Source organism: Rattus norvegicus, chromosome 2, assembly GCF_021556685.1.
Source record: "Rattus norvegicus strain SHRSP/BbbUtx chromosome 2, alternate assembly SHRSP_T2T, whole genome shotgun sequence".
Taxonomy (NCBI): domain Eukaryota; kingdom Metazoa; phylum Chordata; class Mammalia; order Rodentia; family Muridae; genus Rattus; species Rattus norvegicus.
In genome coordinates this window covers 76,023,713-76,034,084 of record NC_141535.1, presented here as the reverse complement: position 1 = coordinate 76,034,084, position 10,372 = coordinate 76,023,713, and the positions used below count along the sequence as shown (strand labels likewise).

At 45.1% G+C, this 10,372-nt stretch overlaps 2 protein-coding genes across 2 annotated transcripts; both read right to left on the bottom strand.

Moving 5' to 3' along the window:
• Window positions 1–7,020: 7,020 nt before the first annotated feature.
• LOC147996131 (endogenous retrovirus group K member 7 Pro protein-like) lies at window positions 7,021–7,818 on the bottom strand. The gene has a single exon (XM_087640482.1). It carries the CDS (start codon window positions 7,771–7,773, stop codon window positions 7,021–7,023), a length of 753 nt encoding a protein of 250 aa, XP_087496608.1. The 5' UTR covers window positions 7,774–7,818.
• An 11-nt stretch (window positions 7,819–7,829) lies between these two features.
• LOC147996130 (endogenous retrovirus group K member 6 Gag polyprotein-like) lies at window positions 7,830–10,046 on the bottom strand (the record flags this gene model as incomplete). The annotated part of the gene is given in 3 exon segments (XM_087640481.1): window positions 7,830–8,053; window positions 8,056–9,595; window positions 9,963–10,046. Coding segments are annotated over 3 exon segments (1,848 nt in total), but the record flags the coding sequence as incomplete, so codon positions are not given.
• Window positions 10,047–10,372: the final 326 nt, after the last annotated feature.

Genomic DNA, 10,372 nt, shown 5'->3' with positions numbered 1-10,372 from the left:
AGATTAATTGGTCATGGCATTAAAGGAGCAGCAAGGGCTGATTGGTTCTAATACAACCTTAATTATAATATGAGAAGGAAGCCAGAATGGGATGTTTGTGCTGAGTTATGCAGCCTTGTAGAGAGCTCTATACACGGTTACTTTTCAGAAAAGGACCTACCTCTGTGTTCAGGGACATTCTCCTGACAGAGACATTCTCCAGACAGAAGTAGAGTCATGGAAGTACCACTAAGAAATCATGAGATCATGAAAGACTCCTACATTAACTGTGGTTCCCCAACCACTATATAAAAAGGGGAGGAAAGATTGAAGGCACCAGCGGGGTCAAAGACACAACCAGAAAACCTACAGAGTCAACAAACCTGTGCCAATAGGGGACTCATCAAGAAGACTGAACTGCCACCAGAGTTGAAGTGCATTTCTCTAATGACTTAAGATGTTTAACTATTTCTCTACATGCTTCTTGGCAATTCAAGATTCCTAGGATGAGAACTTTCTGTTTAGCACTGTATCCAGTTTTTTAATTGGATTATTTTGGTTGTTATTGTGTACATTCTTGGATTCATTATAAAATAATCAAACTCAGAGCTGAAATCAACCAAGTAGAAACAAAAAGGACTATACAAAGAATCAACAGAACCAAAAGCTGGTTCTTTGAGAAAATCAACAAGATAGATAAACCCTTAGCCAGACTAACGAGAGGACACAGAGAGTGTGAACAAATTAACAAAATAAGAAATGAAAATGGAGACATAACTATAGAATCAGAGGAAATTCAAAAAATCAACAGATCCTACTACAAAAGGCTATATTCAACAAAACTTGAAAGTCTGCAGGAAATGGACAATTTCATAGACAGATTCCAGGTACCAAAGTTAAATCAGGAACAGATAAACCATTTAAACAACCCCATAATACCTAAGGAAATAGAAGCAGTAATTAAAGGTGTCCCAACCAAAAAGAGCCTAGGTCCAGATGGGTTCAGTGAAGAATTCTATCAGACCTTCATAGAAGACCTCATACCAATACTATCCAAAGTATTCCACAAAATTGAACCAGATGGAGCAATACCGAATTCCTTCTATGAAGCTACAATTACACTTATAACTAAACCACACAAAGACCCAACAAAGAAAGAGCTTCAGACCAATTTCCCTTACGAATATCAAAAACACTCAATAAAATTCTTGAAAAATAATCCAAGAGCACATCAAAACAATCATCCATCATGATCAAGTAGGCTTCATCCCAGGCATGCAGGGATGGTTTAAAATACAGAAAACAGTCAATGTAATCCACTATTTAAACAAACTGAAAGATAAAAACCACATGAACATTTTTTTAGATGATAAGAAAGCATTTGGCAAAATTCAACGCCCATTCATGATAAAAGTCATGGAAAGAATAGGAATTCAAGGCCCATACCTAAACACAGTAAAAGCCATATACAGCAAACCAGTAGCCAACATTAAACTAAGTGGAGAAAAACTTGAAACAATCCCACTAAAATCAGGGACTAGACAAGGCTGCCCACTCTCTCCCTACTTATTCAATATAGTTCTTGAAGCTCAAGCCAGAGCAATGAAACAACAAAAGGAGATCAAAGGGATGCAGATTGGAAAAGAAGAAGTCAAAATATCACTATTTGCAAATGATAAGGTAGTATATTTAAGTGATCCCAAAAGTTCAACCAGAGAACTACTAAAGCTGATAAACACCTTCAGCAAAGTGGCTGGGTATAAAATTAACTCAAATAAATCAGTAGCCTTCCTCTACACAAAAGAGAAACAAGCCGAGAAAGAAATTGAGGAAACGACACCCTTCATAATAGTCCCAAATAATATAAAATACCTCGGTGTGACTTTAACCAAGCATGTGAAAGATCTGTGTGATAAGAACTTCAAGCCTCTGAAGAAAGAAATTGAAGAAGATCTCAGAAGATGGAAAGATCTCCCATGCTCATGGATTGGTAGGATTAATATAGTAAAAATGGCCATTTTACCAAAACTGATCTACAGATTCAATGCAATCCCAATCAAAACGCAAATCCAATTCTTCAAAGAGCTAGACAGAACAATTTGCAAATTCATCTGTAGTAACAAAAAACCCAGTATAAGCTAAAACTATCCTCGACAATAAAAGGACTTCCAGGGCAATCACTATCCCCGAACTCAAGCAGTATTACAGAGCAATAGTGATAAAAACTGCATGGTATTGGTACAGAGACAGACAGATATACCAGTGGAATAGAATTGAAGACCCAGAAATGAACCCACACACCTATGGTCACTTGATTTTTGAGAAAGGATCTAAAACTCTCCAATGGAAAAGATAGCATTTTCAGCAAATGGTGCTGATTCAACTGGAGGTCAGCATGTAGAAGAATGCAGATCAATCTATGCTTATTATCCTGTACAAAGTTTAAGTCCAAGTGGATCAAGGACCTCCATATCAAACCAGATACACTCAAAATAATAGTAGAAAAATTGGGGAAGAATCTCGAACACATGTGTCCCGCGCTACGTCTCGCCAGCAGGAAGGACGCGGCACACACGTCTGCAAGCCTTCTGCAGAAAAGCTTTAATTCGTCTTGAGAGGGAGAGCATAAGCTTACAATGCCGAGTGAGGAATAACCGTCCCTTATATAGGAAACTATCCTCGCCTAGGACGTGTCACTCTCTGACTGGTCGCTGCCAATTATGCCAGATGACGTACCAAAGCGTACGTGTCCCTTTGAGTAGGGAAGTTACCAGGCGCCTGCGTATTGCCCTTTTTACTAGGTGCGTTCTGCCGGATGCCGGTGCCATCTTGTAATGGAGTATGCGAGGACAGCTCCTCACATCTCCCCCTTTTCTGTTTTTTAAGCAAACAGGACACCCAGATATAGGAGGGCGAAGACAGAGGTCATATCCTCGTACAAAGTTGGCGAACCTGTACAAGAGAGATACCCTTAGGCTGTTGTTGGGACCCAGGGCACTCCCGACCCGTCGCACTGCCATTTTTCGAGGGAGGGAAAACTGGGGCAGAAACCCTCATGTAATATGACATCCCTTCCAGGGAGCGTATTTGGTAGAACTTCCCTGTGAGATGCTAAGCTTGTCACCCCTCATGGGCTGCTCAGGCCGGACACTCTAATCCTGTGCAATGAACCGAGGTTCTAGGAGTGCAAGAGCTGTCCAGCTGGTGACCTGTTGCTTGAGCATGGTCAACCAGATATCGGCTGACGCTCCTTGTTCAAGGGCTACAAGCGCCTGGGCGATCACTACTTTGTCCTTTCTTGTTTGACATCTCAATTTGCAAAGCAACCAGAGGAGTAACACTAATCCACAGCAGAGGATCACTCCAAAAAGTCCCACTCCCATCCATTCCTTGAAATAAGAGACTGCTGAGGTGATCCAGGACGACAATCCCTCCGCCAAAGACAGGTCCAGTCGGGTAGAATTTACTTGAATGATGGTCGCTCTCAGCTCCCAAAGTGTGTGTTCAAACTCCGAGATCCAATTTTGTAACAGATGCTGTGAAAGACTCTTAGACAGATTAGCAGCTCGGGTAAATTTGTCATATTATATGGAGGTGACACAAAGGCCTGGGAGTTTTTGCTCACAGCCAAGCTGGGCCAGATGCCATAGAATGTCTAATTGCTCTCGGACCAGATCTATACATTGGTTGACAAGCATAAGGCCTCCCTGTATCTGAGTATTGGCTGAGGCCTGTCTGTCCAGAGCCACAGAGACGGTGGCCGATAAATCATTGATAGTTTGGGTTGTCTGTACTGAATTTGACAAGGCCAATGCTGAGGCAGTAACCGAGGCAGCTACTGCTGTCGTAGCAATAATGCCAGCAATAATTGCAGAAATACCAAAATCTCTTTTTCCTCTAAATAAGGTCATGGTCCCCGGGGTATCAACAGGGATTGGGATAAAGCGAGGCATGCGGGTAACTACTGCGATATTTTATATGAGTAGCTGTCCAGACAGAGGCAGCAGGTTTGCTGTTCCCCGTCCAGGAAAATGACAACTGTCCCTTTTCGCCCTTTCCTCCAAGTAGCATCGCCATGGGCGTAAGATCAGTGCAGCTACCATTAACGCAATGTAAGGCCACCACCATAGAGAACTGTGGCGTTAGACACAATGTCCTCCTCACCAGTTCCCCATGTGGCCTCCCTTAACCAAGCAGAAGATTGATTACATAACATAATGCAAGGGAGATCAAAAGATGTTTTGTTGAATATGCCGAAACAAAGGCTGCCCTTAAGGGGAATAGTCCTATTTTCTTTTAGTCGTTCAACCTGTGGATCCTCAGGTAAATTCAACCTGTGGATCCTCAGGTAAATAGGCCAACCCTAAATCCCTGTTAGTGGTACATCACCGGCATTGGGAGTGGAAAGGTTGACATTATTCCCCACCGTAGCTCGCCCTGCACCGTTGCTGGCATCCATGGAAGAAGAGTGAGGAGGTGCAGGAGTCCCAGTCCCTTCTTGATCACTTGCTGTGATGCTCCGAGTAAGTCGTCCTGGGATTCATATGGGATTTTCATTGTCCTGTGGAAAAACACAGACAGCTCCCCTGGATCTTATTAAAACAGGATCCGGGCCTTTCCATTCATTTGTCAATAGATCCTTCCATTTGACTAATTCTTTTGTCCTCTTGGGCTCTGAGCAATGTCGCTCAGCCTCTGTTTGTCCAGCTTCATCAAGATTTAAAAAATTTAAGGTAAAAAGGGCCAGAGCAGTGGCCACTCAGGGTGTTGGGGGAAGTTCTATCATAATTCCCCCTCTTTGTTTTATTAAATATGATTTGAGCGTCCGATGAGAACTCTCTATGATTCCCTGTCCTTGAGGGTTGTAGGGCAGGCCCGTCAAGTGGGTAACCTGCATCTGAGCACAAAACTGACGGAATTTTTGAGATGTGTAGGCGGGGTCATTGTCAGTTTTTACACATTTTGGCTTTCCCCAAGCACTCCATGCTTCAAGGCAGTGCTGAATGACATGTGTTGTTTTTTCTCCTGTAAGTGGGGTGGCATGTAGAATTGCAGAACATGTGTCTATAGATACATGCACATACTGTAATTTTCCAAAAGTAGAATTATGAGTAACATCCATTTGCCAGATTTGCAATGGCTGTATTCCTCTCGGGTTGACCCCGATGTGAGGAACTGGGAGGAACTGGCAGCACTGTTGGCATTGGGTGACTATATCGCGTGCCTCTTTTCTAGTTATAGAGAAGCGGCGGCGTAAAGTTTCTGAGGTGACATGGAAATTACCATGAAAGGCTTTAGCGAACTCTAAAGGAGAGGCCAGGGCCACAGCTATCATTTTTGTGGCTTTGTCAGCCAAATCATTCTCTGAACTCATTGGGCCAGGGTGTCCAGAATGGGCCCATATATGAGTAATGTATACAGGGAATCTTCTATTTAATAGGATAATTTGGATTTTTCGGAAAATATCTGCCACCTTACTAGTGGTTTTAATTATACCGGCGGTTTCAAGAATACTAACAGCATTAACCACATAGGAGGAATCTGAAACAATATTTAGAGGAACCTGGAATTTTTCAATGACCTCCATGACCACTAGGCATTCTACCACTTAGGGTGAGGTTTCAAAATATTGTCGTGAGAATACTTGGGAGTTTACCACATATGCTCCCACCCCTGTTTTTGACCCATCCGTATACACTGTTATCCCCTCCTTTAATGGTCTGTGGGATGTGACGCGAGGGAAAACAACAGGTTGTGATCTTTCAAAACACAATACGGGGTGTTTAGGATAATGATCATCTATCTTCCCTGTAAAGGATGTGAGCAGCACTGCCCAATCATCAGAGGTAGCGGCTAGAGTTTGGACCTGGTAGGGTGTATATGGGATAATCAAGGATTGGGGTGGAGTCCCATAATGACAGATGGCAGCTTTTAGGCCCTTAATAGCCAAATGTGCTACAGATTGGCTGGATACCAATCAATAATCTTCACAGGGGAAGCATGTGGATGGAACCATAACAGTGGACCTTGTTGCCATAAAACTGCAGTGGGTAAATCCTTGGTATCTAGTACACAGAGTGAAAAAGGTAGAGACCAATCAATGCGTTGCAACTGGGCCTGTTTTATGGCATCTCCTACTTTTAGTAAGGCCTTGGTTGCAGCGGGAGTTAGCACACAAGGGGAGGTGATGTGGCCGTCCCCTTCCAATATTTCGAACAAAGGTTTTAATTCCGCGGAAGGGATTTTCAAAAATGGTCTCAACCAGTTGATATCTCCCAAGAGCTTCTGAAAGTCATTAAGAGTATGGAGGTGGTCTCTACGGATTTCCAGTTTCTGGGGTATAATCTTATCAGGGAAAATAATGGATCCTAGAAAATGACCTGTGTCAGCAATTTGGACCTTTTCTGTAGCAATATGTAAGTCCCATTGTTTAAGGGTTTTTTTGTAATAAGGAATAGGCTTGTTTGAGTAATTCTAAGTCTTTATGACACATCAATATATCATCCATGTAATGGATTAACAGTAAATTTGGATAGGTCTCCCTGACTGGTTTGAGGGCTTCCTGAACATATAACTGACACATGATAGGGCTGTTGGCCATGCCCTGAGGTAGGACCTTCCACTGGTATCTTTTATCAGGTTCAGTATTATTAATTGATTGGACAGTAAAAGCAAACCTGGGACTATCAGGGGGGTAAAGCAGAATAGAGAAAAAACAATCCTTGATATCTATTATTACCAAATTCCAATCTTTTCGTAGGGCCGAGAGTATAGGAAGGCACCGCTGAATGGGTCCAAGGGATTCCATCTGATCGTTAATGGCCCACAAGTCATGGAGTAGTTGCCATTTTCCTGATTTTTTCCTTATTACAAAAATTGGGGTGTTCCAAGGAGAGGTGGAGGGCTCCAAATGTCCCAATCTTAATTGTTTATCCACCAGTCCTGTAGCTGCTTGTAATTTCTCAGAGGTTAATGGCCATTGGGGAACCCACACCGCGTCCTCCATCCTCCATGGTATGGGTCGTGCTGCCCCAATGGCGCCTAGGAAAAACCCAGGCCTTGTTTATGGGGGTTGGCGATCGGTTCAATGGGCGTCAGACGACTCTGTTCTAATCGCCTTAGGCCTTTCCCTTCCTTATAGCCCATCCTTGACATCATGTGGGCCACTTGTGGGGCATATTCATTAGATAAGGTCAGTCCCATGGTCTGCATAACATCCCTTCCCCAAAGATTAACAGGCAGGGAAAGTACATAAGGAATAAATTGTCCCTGTCGGCCATCGGCAGTTGTCCAAGTCAGAGTGGCAGAGCTGATCATAGGGCATGACTGGTAGCCTAATCCTTGTAGCGAGTGAGAAGATTTTGTGGTAGGCCATGATTGAGGCCACCATTTTGAAGAAATTATACTTTTATCAGCCCCAGTATCCAGTATGCCTTCGAATTTCTTTCCATTAATTTCTAAGCTCAATTTTGGGTGGTTGTTAAGGTGAACCACCAAATATGCGGAGTCATGACCTGTGGACCCTATGCGTCCCTTGGTATCCTGTATTGTGGCCTGGGAGCACGGAAGGAGTAATAACTGTGCCATTCTATCTCCTTTACTTATGGAAAAAACCCCATTGGGACTTGAACAAAGAATCTGAACATCAAGAGAGCACTGAGCTTCAACAAGGCCTGGATGGACTATCAGTCCTTGTAGGGTGAGAGATCCTCTCCCAAGGACAAGGCCTATGGTTCCCGGGGGTAGAGGCCCCACAGTCTGAGCAGGAATTGGCTGAATGCCCATCTGGGGCATTAGAAAGAAGTCTGAGGCGGCACGCAGGTCCAATTTTGTGTCGCCTCTTGGGGGACCTCCTCTGCCGGGGTTGTGGCCCTGTGAAAGCGGTTCCCATATCTTTGAGGGCCCTGGGACTGGGGGCCCACCAGCCCGTTTTTTGACATCTCATTAGGCCGAGTCTCCAAAGGAGGGAGTAGTTTGCCTTTAATGTCTCTCACTGATCGGCACTGGTCAGCCCTATGGTAGCCTTTGCCACATCGGACACAGAGGGTTGCAGACCCCCTGTCTCCTTTTGTCATCTTTGTAGATGGCCTGTTTTCCCACATTGAAAGCATGATCTTTTGTCCGTCCCTTTAACCAGGCGTCGCTGGGACTGAAGAATGGCGGCCGCCAGGCCTGAGTTAGTAAGGGGCCCTCCAAGTTCCCTGCAGACTCTAAGCCAATCCTGTAGCCCTTTATTTCTTCGGGGGGCTATGGCTGCTCGGCACTCCTGGGTGGCTTGCTTGAAAATGAGCTGTTCTATAAGCGGTGCTGCTTGTTCAGGATCGCCAATGATTCGTCCTGCAGCCTCTGTCATTCTAGCTACAAAATCTGAGAAATTTTCCTGGGGTCCCTGAATGATTTTTGTAAGTTGATTATCGATCCCTCCTCTCCTAGACAGTGCCTTCCAGGCTCTAATAGCCGTGCTGGAGACCTGAGCATAGGCGCTCCAGTGGTAAGCAGACTGATCAGCTGCAAAGCGGCCCTGTCCTGTTAAGAGTTCGAAAGTCCATTCCTGTTGCTCAGGTATTAAGGCTGTAGCATTCGCTCTGGCCTGTGTTTGGGCTGCCTCATACCAGAGCGCTTTCCATTCCATGTATTGGCCCATGCTGCCAAGGGCTGCCTTAGCAATCATCTGCCAATCAGCTGGTGTCAATGCCATCATGGCCAACCTGTCGAGTTGTGTTAGAGTAAAGTTGGCTGTGACTCCATACTTTCTAACTGATTCCGCTAATTCCTTAATCTGATTATATTCAACAGGGGCATGGACCTGTCCTCGCTCCGGAGTCTCAAAGACAGGAAATGTCATACTCAGCTTTCTTCTCACCCTCTCGGGGACTAGTGAGAAGGTGCATGAGCGTGTCTCATATGGAGGGGGCGCCGTTGGTGGCGGCCGCGCTAGAAGCCTTCTATTACTTCCCCTACATTCATCGGGGTAATATCTTTCCTCCTCATATTTAGCTGCTTCCTCATCTAGCTCGGCCTCCTCCTCTGAGTCTAAGGTTTTATTTTCAGAGCTTTCAGAACTGTGGAGGTTCAGCGCTTCTAGCTCTTTCACAGGGTATAGGCTGGCTCCCCCTCCTGGTTTATGTGTAGAGGAGGAAGTGCTGGAATCTGAAAATTTCAATGCTCCCTTGTCTGCGGACTTACCAGGAGGACCTTTTTTCTTTCTTAGGACGTCCTTTTTCTTGTGAGCGCCCAACCTCTCACTACGTTCGGTTTCTGACATACTGTCCCGGACTACCTCGAGAGTGGCCTGTCCTTCTACTACTGCTGCCTTACACGTTTCATCCTTTAAACAATTCTTAACCAGCTTCCATATAGCTTTGGTCCCTAGGCGCAGATCCTCTTCCGCCAATTTTCTGTCAAGGTCCTTTCCAAGTTTGTTCCATGAGGCAACTGTAAACAAGCCTGAACAGGCAAACCAAGGAGCCACCCTCTCCACCTCCTTCACAAAGTTTTTAAGTGTTCTTCCTCCAATTTTGATGTCCCTCTGCTTTAACACTCTTTCCAAGGCCGTGACCACAGACTGTGAGGATCCATGATGGGCCAGGAACACCGGCGGCTTATCTACGTCCGTCTGACAAGGCGTGAGGTGAAAGGGTAGAAACGGACACGCTGCTCTCTTATGTACGGGAGTCTTACACGTGCCTCCCCGGACGGTGCCGCTTATCTACATCGGCCTTATCGCGTCCTTGCTCCTCAACAGTCAAAATCGAAGGTAAAAGGGAGCTGCGCGACGCTCACTTATATACGAGAGACTGAGACACGCCTTCAGCTGCTGTGATTGTCCTTTTAACAGCGAAAACGGTGAAAACAGAACATAATAATAAGAAAGAGTAGGGTGGCTCCCAGGACAAATACTATAGCCTCAACAGATCCTTCCCAAGGCGGTGACAACCCCAGACCAAAGTCCAAGAGAGGCCTGCCTCTCCGAACGTACTTGCCTGCAGTTCTGAATCCTCCTTGTTGCCAAGGGATCTCCGAAGGTGCTGATGATGGCGAGGTCTTTCCCAGGTTTTCGGCACCATATGTCCCGAGCTACGTCTCGCCAGCAGGAACGACGCGGCACACACAAGATCCTTCTGCAGAAAAGCTTTAATGCGTCTTGAGAGGGAGAGCATAAGCTTACAATGCAGAGATGCCGAGTGTGGAATAACCTTCCCTTATATAGGAAACTATCTTCGCCTAGGACGTGTCACTCTCTGACTGGTTGCTGCCAATTATGCCGGATGACGTACCAAAGCGTATATGTCCCTTTGAGTAGGGAAGTTACCAGGTGCCTGTGTATTGCCCTTTTTACTAGGTGTGTTCTGCCGGATGCTGGTGCCATCTTGTAATGGAGTATGTAAGGACA

Excerpts from the sequence above, each read along its gene's own strand:
- LOC147996131 (XM_087640482.1), bottom strand. The coding sequence starts at position 7,773 with ATGCCCCAGATGGGCATTCAGCCAATTCCTGCTCAGACTGTGGGGCCT.